The sequence below is a fragment of the Filicampus tigris genome, chromosome 3 (assembly GCF_054856515.1).
Source record: "Filicampus tigris isolate MCC_2025a chromosome 3, RoL_Ftig_1.0, whole genome shotgun sequence".
Lineage (NCBI taxonomy): Eukaryota > Metazoa > Chordata > Actinopteri > Syngnathiformes > Syngnathidae > Filicampus > Filicampus tigris.
The window spans coordinates 2,100,001-2,112,586 of NC_141219.1; the positions used below are offsets into that span (position 1 = coordinate 2,100,001).

Here is a 12,586-nt window from a genome sequence, read left to right on the forward strand (position 1 = left end):
ACCAAAAGTGAGACAAACGCTAGCAAAATATCGGTAGTCAGTTTTAAGTGGTTAATCGATACTTACTTCCCAAGATTCCCTCTTGACAGTTTTATCCGAGCCTGGAATAAGTCGTCCATAACGTTTCAACCTCCAATTCACACTGGTGGCCATTTGAATTAAATTGCAAATGTTGTTGTTCGAATATTTTGTTGGGTGTCCCTGTTAACAGGCATACGTTACCATTTACGTGTGGATGTCACTAAGATTGAGTGCTAATAAAGTTGTGAACAAGTTGAAAAAAAAAGTAGCGTATTCGTGTGAAAATGACGTGGCGATTAAACGTTTTACTGTACTTCCAATTTGTACCGTACTTAATTTACACAGACCATAGGAATTATTTAGTTATTTATCTTAACAGTTGTAATAAATTTCTAGTACTGAAAAAATAGAAGCGGGCTCGGATTCATTTCCGGGTTGTGTCTCGGAGTTGTGTGTTCACTCGTTGCTAGGCCGGAATCGCGAGGCACCCTCACGTGCCTTCGGCCTCTGTAAATCGATCTCTTTTATTTATTGAGCAATTATTAATATAGCCTTGAACCAGCATTCTACATACAAATAAGTTCAAACATGGTGCGTGTATGCCTTTTTAAATACCAGTTTGGTTAATAGTGAATTCATATACTTCATTAGAACCAAAATTTGTTTTGTTTTGTTTTGTTTTTGTTTTGATTTTGTTCAGAGATTGCAGAGACGGAATAGTGAAAACTAGTGCCTACGTTCCCCCTTGGGATGTTGTGATTATTCAACTTCCTTTGGCTGAACCAAGGCATTCGCATATTTGACCTACATGGAATAAGTTTTATCACAATCGATAGGAAACAGAAACACAATGAAGAACAGTAAACTGCGAAATATTTTACAGCGTATGTAGTTATAGTTTACTGCACAAGGATACAATAAAATGACGCACAATTTTGACATAACGGTGAAAGAAACATGCCTCAATGACATAAAGTTGAACATTCTCAAAAACACGTGAGATTTCAGCTCAGCTGGCATTTCTATAACAACTTGGTAATCAACTCACGGAACCCAGTGAGTCTCTCTTTCGGGAAGTATGTATCCCGCTGTATTTCCAATAAAGTACAACCTTGACCCATTTGTAATCATCTTAACTTACAAATGATGTAACCGTAATTGCACACAATTAAAGCAATTACGCTCAATTAGAGAATCAAGTCTCTGGCAGCATCCCCCTAGTCTGTTGTAATGTTTCCCCATTATTATGCGCCAGGCAGGGTTCAAACAATGACCTACCTGTAGCCTCCCATCTCCTCTCCCTCCCCGCGTTTTAAGAATGGGAAGCACATTTCCCCTTTAAACAAGGTGGGCTGAGCCCCCCTCGCTCCTATGGCAACCCAACCAGATCATGCATATTCACACGTTCACCTAAACTCTCCTCGTCCGCGCCGAATGGATTGGGGTGATGTCAGCGCGTGAGCCCCGTGGAACGCCGTGCATGTGCACGTTTCCCATCATGATTGTCGCCACGACGAAGCCTCGGCGAGAGGAGCGAGCTGCCTGCTGCTGACCCCTCCATCCTGCCTCCCTGCCTCCCCACCTCCTCCTCCTCCTCCTCCTCCACCATCCGCCGGCGCGTCTCTCACATGTCAGGCAAAGGTGACTTTCAGGCAGTTTCCCCCCCCACTTTTGCGCGCCATGCAGGCGGAGATGAGGCGCAAAGATGTGCGAGGTGGCCGAGCGGACCGCCCAGGCTGTGCGTGAGGAGGACGCACGCGAGCTGCCAGGTATAGTCGACTCGTCATTTAAAGGGAGCCCAAAAATGTGCCGTTTATTTCATTAAGAGCCACCACCACCACCACCACCACCACCGTCTCGGAAGCGGCAAGGCGAGTGTGTCATGTGTTGCAGGCTTTCAGGGATCGCTCACAAGGAGATCAGAAGCACCACGCGGTGCTGCTCGGTTTGCCCAACAAATCTAGATTTGGTCCATTTTCGCTCTACGACATAATGGACAGGTTGCATTCGTCCATGCGTAAACGGCTCTACAGTTTGCCCCAGCACATTGGACACAAGACGTCCATCATGGGCGAAGGCGAAGACGCGGACAAGGACACGCGGAGGAAGAGCATCCGGATGAAGCCGCTGCCGTCGCCCACCGCCGGGGGAAGCTGCAGATGCATCGGGGAGACCAAAAGCGGCGAGTCGCTGATCATGGAGACCGACATCGGGAGACCGATGAAGACCAGCTCCAACGGAGACTGCCGGAGGTTCCGGGGCAGCCTCTCGTCCATCACCAGCCGCCATGTGCACGACTCGGACTCGGCGGAGGAGAGGCGCCTCATCACCGAGGGGGACGTCACCCCGAGCGAGGAGAGCCCCACCGGAGCGATCGGCGAGGGCGCCCCGGAGCAAGGCGCGCAAGGGGCCGGCGCAGGTGGCGCTTCCACCGGCGGCGGCGGCGACAGCGCGCCTCCGAGCGAGACCCAAGCTGACACCCAGTCCGGGTTCATAAAGTTGGATGGAATTGATCAGATCCTGCCTGACGATGAGCGCTTGTACCAGGCCGGCTTCATGCACCGTCAGTTCGGGGCCATGCTCCAGCCGGGGGTCAACAAGTTCTCCCTGAGGATGTTTGGAAGCGAGAAGGCGGTGGAGCGGGAACAGGAGCGGGTTAAATCCGCCGGATTTTGGATTATTCACCCCTACAGTGATTTCAGGTAAACAGAACGCTCTGTATGCCAACTTGCTGTTTTGACTGTTCGATCATCAGGCCAATTGTCGTTATTCAAGGGCGATAATACGAAAAATGATGCCGACAAATAATTAACATACTATATTTTTAGACTATAGTGCTATTTTCCTCTGAGGTTGGTGGTTCGAATCCAGGTTGTGGCCTTCCTGTGTTGAGTTTGCATCTTTTCCCTGCAGGTTCTCTTTGAGTGCTCGGGCTTTTTCCTTCGCTTTATTTCGAACATAGAAGAAAAAAAATGAACAAAACTAAAATAAGAAAAAAAAAAACAACAACAAAAAAAGGAGTGTCATTTAAGTGCATACTATAAAGACAGACATAAATTACATGTTCGAAAAAGGGCTTCCTCACATATTTAAAAAATTAAGTAGGTTAATTGATTTCTGAGTTGCCCGTAGGAGTAAACTTAAGTGTGAATGGTACTGCATGCAATACGGCAACCTGTCGAGAGTGTGCCTGACTTCTCGCCCAAAATCATCTGATGTCCAGCTCACCCGCCGCAACCAGTTAGGGTAAGCAGTACAGAAAATGGATGCGTGAGGTATTTTTATAACAGTTCGCCTGAGCTTATATTTGTTTATAGATTGTCATATCAGATCAATCACTGGCCGTATATGGCCCAGTCACCGTAGGTTTCCCACCAATGGCAAATACAGTGCACATTGCTACTCTCAATTTATTTTCTTCCCATTTCATGTTGGGAAGCAACATGGAAAACAATGAAGGTCTTTCCTTCCCCGCGCATAAGAAACCTTGTCATTCACTCTTTCTGGGATGCTTGAGAGGCCTGCGGTTTTGTGGAGCAATCCGTGGATAACGCAGCCGTCATCAAACGGGGAATTTAGCCAAATATGCGCAACACTTGAAGCCTATTGTTTGTTTCTACCCGATGGCTCTCGTCACATTTGGTATAGCAACCAAGCATGTGTTACATTTAGTTTTTTAAAAAAGAGGTCAAATGAACTACATACGTTTCATTAAAAGGCACATTTTGTTAGGATCAACTGCAGCATTCTTCTTTTTATATTCTGCAGATTCCTTGGTGCCCTTGAGTTTGTTATTGGCCATATGCATCTTGATTCAAGGCCACATGGAGCAAGTGAACAGCTTGGCAAGATGGAATTTAAAATTCACTTTTAATCATGCTTGTAAGGCTTTTGTAATGCAATTTTATTTTTGCTCGAACATCATCTGAGCCATTTATAGGGGGCACCAGGGACATATGTGCTTATTTGTTGGCAAAAACAGCAATGATGTGACAATCAAATCTATCAAGAAAATGTCTATATAGCTTCATAGGAAATTATGAAAATGTTTTTTTTTCCCTTCGTCTCCTTTCCACTAGCTCATTTCCTGTAGCTCGGTAATTATGGAGGGAAATATTTAATTACAGCCAGTGTCAGATTTAGTTCACCGGTGCAGCTATTCACTACAGCTACATTGTGATTCTTCCCCCTTTCGCATTGGATGTTGTCTTATTAGGACTTGATTGGCAATGCTAAATCCTATCATACCATCGTATCCGAGTGTTTGCGACAAGACGTCTGACTCTGAGAGAGCTGCGCACGCCTTACAGTGTGAGTTTGGTCAGGTTAGAAAAGGCAAAATAAGACATGTCTGGGAATAGAAAACAAGACAACTTACCCTTTTATCTCCCACAGCGAATGAGGCAAATTTTCAACATTGATCAGTAACATCCCGGGTGGGTTTGATTTGGATTTAAGTGTGATTTCTTTTGTCAGCGAGTGGGGGGTGGGGGGGGCGGTATTATGCCAGGTGACTCAAGAGAGAGTGTGAAGTCCAGCCATCAGCGAATCAACTCAATGATCATCTTTTGAGGGAGAAAGCTGCCACTCCAAAGAGGTGTGACTGAAAATTTAGGATCGTTGTGAATATGTTATGACCCTTTACTCGAGAGAGAGCGAAATATTTTTTCAGGGCCGATACGATACCGATTATTAGAAGTCAAGGTGGCCGATATCCGATATTTTGAGCCAATATTCATTTTCAGCAAAAAGAAAAATATTGGCGTCAAAAACGAAAAAAACCCAAAAAACTTAACTTTATTGAAAAATATTCAAGCATATGTTTATTTAACAACTTTTCGGATTTCTATGATGTTGATTTGTATTTTATTATTAATTTTTTTTGCAAATACGTGTCTTTGTTGTAAAATTCGAACAAAAAGGGAGCTCCCAGTGTCATAAGCGTGTCTTCAAAAGTTCAATGAAAACTTAAAACAAGAGCTCCATATAGTTTTCTACAGTAATTAAAAGTCCTCCGAAATTTCAAAATGACAGAAATTTCACTTATCTTTGTTTTGTTTTCAAACAAAAACAAAAAGTGCATACTACATAGTATTACCAGGGTCAGTAGAATCTCTTGTAAAGTTATAACAGAAAATTTAAATAAATACTTCCTTGAAGTTAACACAGTTTCAAATTGATTTATTATCGGCCATCAGAATTGTAAAGATCGATGCCAATACTGGTCAAAACACTGAATACCGGAGGCGATAATCGGCCCGGCCGATAATTGGTCTATCCCTACCCTTCACAATTGGAAACGTATGAAAATGTTTACCAAAATACAGTATAGCATTTGGTGGGAACAAGTCCTACATTTCATCAGTTAGAATGCAATTCAAAATTTTCTCTGATAAGGTGTACCTCCCATTGCAACGGAGATGAAGATTCGTCTGCATCTTGTTGTGAGAACCATCAGCAAAGGAATGAATGCAAAGCCCATCGGGACAAAATTTGCTGCACAATGTAAACCTAGTCTCTGTATGTCACGATTCAGGATTCCGAGAAAGTATCATGGTGGATGCACACAGTGAAATTTGCTCTTTGAGAGACTCTCATTACCCCATTCAGGGATCTTGGCGTAAAACTCGTATTGATCGCTGTGGTTTCAGAAAAAATGAGCAGCAGTTGTCAGGAACAGTGGCAACGTAAGATGGCTGCCCTCTGGCCTCTGCTGCGCGAGGCCAATGGTGAGTCCATCATATATACGTCCGTGCAGGGGCGGGTTGGCCATCGGAAATTTCGAGAAAATATGTGAATTTTCCCAAACGGTCGCTGCATCACTGCCGCCAGCAACGGTCCGCCCACGTTGTCACCGACAACGTGTCGGTGCATGAAAGCCCGTCGGCGACAATTTTTCGGAGCATTACGGCCACATTAACTTCCCCCCCCCCACACACACTTTTAAGGGAACGTTAAATTTTCACGAAAATGTGCTATTCGTGCTCGGGCGCTATCCTCCGCGAATCTTCTGTAGTTTGAACCGGCCAAAGTTACACAGATGGCCGTTTTAGTTGTGACTTCCTTGCTGTTTCACCCCCTCGCTCTGTCCACCTCTCTCGCTCTCTTACTCACCATGTTAAATGTCACCAGAGAGGGTGATTTGGGGCTCGGAGAGAGCGTCCTCATACCGAAAGGTCAGAGGTTTGGCTCGGGCCCTCGGTTTCGAAATGTCTTTTTGAGCCGGGATTCAGAATGAGGTTGCGGCACTGCTCTAGTCGCATGCAGATGATGCATGTGTGATTCTCTGAGCGAGATGTCAAAATGAAATCGCACCAGAGAGGCGATGCTTTGAAAAAAAAAAAAAAAAAAAAAGAATACATTCAACCCACAGACTGGAGTCTGAGGGAGGATACTGGGGTTGAGTTGAGTCAAAGTCAGTTGGGAAAGGCTCAGACCATTTAATAAATGGCTGAAAATCAGCGGCTGTGGCTGTCTTTTTTTCTTTTCTTTTTTTCACTTCACTTGAGTGGCGGCATATTTGAAGTCGTGACTCCAATTTTGGCTTGCAACACAAAGCAAAGAATTGATAGCTTGTAACTTGTAAAACTTGTAAGTTGGGGCATTTGTAAGTCAAGGTACCACTGTAGTTAGAAGCAGTGTTTCCCATGAAATAGGGCCGCAGATGATTTGGACAATCAATTCATCTGTAGAGTATTTTGTTGATTATCATTGATGAACCCTGAAACAAAACAGTTCTAAATTCCATCCCTTCTTTCAAAAACAGGACTATATTTCGAATTAGCAGTGCAGAAAATGCACAAATGTGAGTTAATTATGTTTCAATTGCGGGTATGATCCGTAACATCTGCCAGAAAATAGGCGAAAATGTTGCTTTTTTTTTTTCCAAAGTAAGGCGATGTTGCAAATATATATATGTAATTTTTTGGGGGGGAAGCACAAATAATCAATCTGAAAATATTTACAAAGGAGAGGCTGAAATTCGTAGGATTTGGACAATTTTAAGTTTATCAAGGTCTCTAAATGATTAATTGATTATCAACAATAATTATTCATTAATTTGATAGTCAATTAGTTGTCAATTCATTGATTCATTGTTGCACCTCTAAGAGGAAGTAATGGAAGTAGAAATGATCTAATCCGGTCATCAAACTGTGCAGGCTGTGTGTAACATTTAGAACGTAAAACTTCAACTTGGACGCACGGTGGACGAGTGGCCAGCACGTCAGCTTCATCGTTCTGAGATTCTGGGTTCATATTACTCCTCCAGCCTTCCTGAGTGGAATTTGCACATTCATGATCAGTTTGTCCGTGTCATTAGTCGCTCGTCAGCATTAAAGTAATTGAAGTTTTTTTTTTTCCTTCCCAGAAATAATGGTAAAGTTAGACGCGAGGGGGAATAGCGTGCCATGTCAGGGAGATGACACTGCATGTCGAGACGACTTTCAGCTTGTATTTGAGTTTTAATGCGCTGAGGGGGAAACGCTACTTTGGACACCTACATTCTCCAAAATCAGGATGAGCACAAGACAAGATGAGTCTAATTAAACTACACAGGGATCTGAGTGGGACCTTCTGAATGGGGCCGCAGAAGAGAAGGGTCGCCGTGACTAAAAGTTTGATTCCCATGTCTGCATCAAAGCTTTAGCGCTATAAGCTCAAATGAGAGTGTCACAAGGAATCACGTCGTCGTCACTGCGCCAGAATTCAGCAGAAATCTTCCCTTGTCAAGTATTGTGTAACGCTAAGAAGCGGGGAGGGGCGATATCCAGCCAGGGAAAAAGACGGATTAAAAATGGCATCATAATCCAATCTACAGCCTCATTTTCCACATCCAAAGCCCAGCGGCCGCCTTCCGTTGGGAACGAGCATCTTGCAAGCGAGGAGATGCGGTCAGCGACATGGTGACACTGAGCGCCCGATGAAAGAGATTCTTTCAAATGAGGAAGCCTTTTAAGCCCAGATGGACCATAAATATGTGCTGATTGGAACCGCCATTACTGTCCCTCTGCTTCCCCGCATAAGCCCTGCTAAGATTTGTCAATGCTGTGTCCTATGTCATAAATATTGACAATTAATGCAGTGGAAACTTTGAGGTTCCAGTTTGTTGTTCGGCCTTTAATTTGATCAAATGTGAATTTTTTTTTAAGCCCACATACAGTGGTGCCTTGAGGTACAAGTGACCCGAGTTTTTCGAGACAAGAGCTTCGTTGGGCCAAATGTTTGCTTTGACTTGCGTGCACAAATTTGATGTGCAAGTGCTGTATGGTGTCAATGAACTCAACTCACTTCGCCACAAGCAGCACTTTGGCAAATAGTGAGCTGTTTAATTAATTCACTCCCATTTGAAATTTACTGTGAAACTAAAAATAAAGCTCGGAGAATTACACATATACTCAAAACAACCACTTTTTTTTTTAGCCTGCACTAGCTTAAGGCTGAAGCCAATGCAGGATGGGGCATGCTATATGTATCTACAGTATATCTCCAGTATCTATCTGTCTGTCTGAATCAAACCTAATCAAATTATTCCATTTAAAAATATAATATAAAAATACAAGAGATCTTACATAAAAATATAAGAGATACATAACGAATCGTATTTTATTTGTAAAGATGTATCTTTGTATAAAATGTCACATTTACAATACTCAGAGCTTCATTCACATGTATGTATAATGACATCAACAAACTCATTGCAACATACCTCCCTGAAGTGAGCCGCAGCATATCGAATAGAATCGGAATCCCAATTAATCAAATTGAATTGAATCGTTCCACTTTAAAATCAAACCGTCCCCCATGTATTTGAGATATATGAATTGTCTTTTATTGGAGTGATGCACACCCCTCATATACCCGTACATGTATGTACGTGTATGTATATATATGTATGTATGTGTACGTACTATAAGAAATTACACAGTCCTCCTTTCGTCCTACCTACCGTCGTACCTATTTTAGATGTTCTGTCTGCTCTGAAACGGTTTAGGGGAGAGACGCTTGCCTGCCAAACCCAGGAAAAAAACAAAAGGAGGGGGGAGAGGCGTTTGTTGAAACCATGGAATGACTCCTTCATTTTTCATATACGTATATATACATATATATATATACATACATATATACATACATATATACATACATATATACATATATACACAGATATATATATACATATATACACATATATATATACATATATACACATATATATATATACATATATACACATATATATACATATATACACATATATATACATATATACACATATATATATACACATATATATATACATATATACACATATATATATATATACATATATATATACATATATACACATATACACATATATATATATATATACATATATATATACATACTGTATATACATATGTATATATACTGTATATACATATATATATACATACATATATATATAATTTATTTATTTGAGAGAAAGAAGACTTTGCCGAGATGATGGAAAGATTTGCCTGCTGACTGTTGCAAAGGAATATCACTGATTGACTGAAACTGCAGTACAACCAACCCCCATCTCTGATAGTGTTGGCGACAGGATGGGGCCGGGTGGGCTTAATCGAACCTTTGTTGCAAAGGGAAGGTGAGAAAAAAAAGTTATAACGTGTGACACTTTCCTTTCTCACCGGGAAACGTGAAAGACTTTCCAACAGATGTGTCCTCTGGGCTCCGAATCACCAGATAATTAAAAGGCACTCGGCGATCAGAGAGCCGCATTCTAATATTGCGCCGCATTGTTTGTCTGGAGCCGGGCGCACGGTGCTGTTGCATTGAAAGCAGCATTCACCCGGATATTTCTCTGGGCAAAGACGCAAACATCAGCTGGTTTTCATCTGCCACAGATGGAGATCTCATTGTCTGAGTCGGGGGGAACATTTTGTCACTGTACAGCGTATAGCCTCCAAAGTCGAATCCTGAATCGGTAAAATGTTGATAAACAATTTCTCGAAGTGCTATACAAGTGCTGTAAGTTGCAGGTTGAAATAAACCACAGACATTTCTGATATGTCTGTCTGTCTGTCTCTATGGATCTATGAGCTATGATTTGGGGGAATTAAAGTGGGTGTGTCATGCGCTGAAAAGTTGTTTTCGCGTTTGTTTTCATTCTTGTTCCTATGCGGCGCTGTCTCAAGCGTACAAGACAACAGGCGTGTGTGAGTATGCGCGTCTGTGTGAGCACATCAGATGAAATAACAACCATATATATTTCACAGGTGGTGATTACAGCTGATTTGAGAGAGTCTTTTGCTATTGATTTGATTGCGTCTCGTGGGGTGCGGCAAGTGTGGCATTGTTGAGAAGATTGAAAAACGAGATGCAGATGCTGTACGTGTCGTACAGCCACGGAGATTTGGGTGTGTGGCGGGGTCAGAGGTCACTTTACACAAAAGAATGGTCGACTGTTAAAGCCTTACTATGTATTAGCGCTGGAGTCAAGTCCACCTTTATCGAGTCCAAGTCCAGTCTGGAAGAGAACAAACATCTAAAACACTTTTTTTTTTTTTTTTAATTTCTAATAGAATGTGTGTTCAGGAAATGCCATACAAAAAGTACCCCCCAACACCCCCCCTACCAGTCCAAACATGGCATTCTGATGAATATTGTGTTTATGGAATAACAGTTAAGTAGTAAAATCCATCTCAGGGGGTGGCCATTTTGGCACTTGTTTTCAATTGAAAATGACGTCACAGTTGCTCAGGGTTCAGGTAACGACCAATCACGGCTCAGCGTCAGAAAATAGGTGAGTTGTGATTGGTCGTTATTTCCAGTCGACAGAAATGACAAAATCTCCGCCTCCTGAGATGGTGAAAAACAGGTGGATTTTGACGCCTAAGTCATATTCCGTAAAATTAATATTAGCCAGAATGCCATGTTTAGACTAGTGAAGGCGCATAGAACATATGATTACAAAAAAATTATTGGGGGTTGACTTGACCCCAAATTGTGTTATTTTCAGAGTGTGATCTTGACCCCCCCCCCCAAGAGGGGCAAACCAGAAAAGTAAAGTGAAACATATCAACCCCTAAAGCCTTGGATTCAGAGAAACCGCAACAGTGCATAGAGGAGGAAAAAACAGAAACTCGAGTATCCATCTCATGACACCGAATTTCATGTAGATCAAAACAGACATTTCTACCTTTCCAAGGAGCGCAATCGAGTTGGGTTTAAAGGAGGGTGCTCTGCAGCCCTCAATTACATCCAGCAGTTCCTCAACAGGATAAACACACTTGCAACTATCGGAGAGTTCTCAGGCATGTTGTCGAAGCCTCCTAAAAGTTGCGAGGATAAGGATGAACAATAATCCCAACAGGGTCTTCGCACTACCTGTGACACAAGCCCTCATAGTAAAACAATACAGAATAAGACCAAGACAATGAAAACCAGAAAGTTTCCTCGTCAGCAGTAATGAAGGCTTTCGGATTAAAGGCGCATGAATGAACTCAACTCCAGCATGTCATCTTTTGCCCTTAATGGGGCAATCTTTTCATGGCGCTAATGTGCACATAGGTAGGCCTATGACACTCTCACATTGCACAGATTCGGTGTCTCCCTCTTGTCCGTGTTGAATAACTCCCCCGTTTCATTTAGCGACAGTTAAACACGGGGATTAGCGACGGTTCTGGCCCGGCCCTGAAAGTGGGCTAGTCAAAATAGGCTGCCCGCTCTCATCCATAAATATTGAGCCAAGAGATTACTACGGCACAATTTATTTAATGGAGGGAGCCCATGCATTGGTGGTGGTGGGGGGGCGGGGGGTTGTTTTCGCCTGCCACGGTTGCGGAATCATCGAACGCTACCGTGTGAGCTCCCTCGCTTAAATGAAGCAGTGTGAAGCCTTGAACAACTCTAAAAAATTATAATATTTTCTCTTTCCATTTTGAATGTCAGACAGGCGCAGCCCCCCCACCCCCGTCCCAACCCCCGCCGACCTCTGCTTCCTGATGTCATTTTATGCTGCTTCAAGTATTAAGAGAGTTTAACCTTGTGAGTGTAATCTGGAGGCGGGATTATATTGATTGATTGGACATCATATACATTTTGAAAATGGGCAGGCCAGCTGCTGTGCTCAATGCATTTGGCTTGCCTAAAAAATGTAATGTTGTGCGTGTGTGTGTGCGCGTGCGTGTCTTTCCCCTACCGCCATCTCCCATGCTGCCACATCCATTTATAATCTCCCCAGGTGGATACACAGCCACATTTGCCTGCCAAGACTACTTTTAACACCTCGGGCCCCTCTTCCCCCATCCTACATTGCGGACAGTTGGGGTGGTCGACGCTCTGAGCAGAATTTGTCATCTCTTTAATTTTGCTCAAACCTTTAGTTGAGGTCGATTGAGGCAAGTTCTGTTATCCTTCCATGTGGTGTCAAAAGCATACAATAAGAAATGTTGTCACATTTCATTTCGCAATGCTTCTGAACTGACAAAGAAACCCAATGAAGTCTTTTTTCATTCCTCAACATGACTTCTGACAGAGAGTCTATTTTCCTATCGAGTGGTACCTTTAAACCTTTAGGGTATAT

General features: G+C 42.8%; 2 protein-coding genes across 3 annotated transcripts in view; one reads left to right on the forward strand and one right to left on the reverse strand.

The window, feature by feature from the left end:
- rec114 (REC114 meiotic recombination protein) overlaps nucleotides 1-496 on the reverse strand; it is an 11,438-nt gene extending 10,942 nt beyond the window's left edge. Inside the window, exon 1 of one of the 2 annotated variants that reach the window (XM_086027009.1) lies at nucleotides 67-489. In XM_086027009.1, the coding sequence (XP_085883135.1) occupies nucleotides 67-153 (87 nt within the window). In that variant the 5' untranslated portion in view covers nucleotides 154-489. Of the gene's footprint in view, nucleotides 1-66 lie in introns of both variants that reach the window. The other variant, XM_086027010.1, reaches the window with a different exon arrangement.
- A 1,028-nt stretch (nucleotides 497-1,524) lies between these two features.
- hcn4 (hyperpolarization activated cyclic nucleotide-gated potassium channel 4) overlaps nucleotides 1,525-12,586 on the forward strand; it is a 90,997-nt gene continuing 79,935 nt past the window's right edge. Inside the window, exon 1 of the mRNA XM_086026371.1 lies at nucleotides 1,525-2,723. Coding sequence (XP_085882497.1) covers nucleotides 2,014-2,723 — 710 coding nt within the window. The 5' untranslated portion in view covers nucleotides 1,525-2,013. The remainder of the gene's footprint in view (nucleotides 2,724-12,586) is intronic.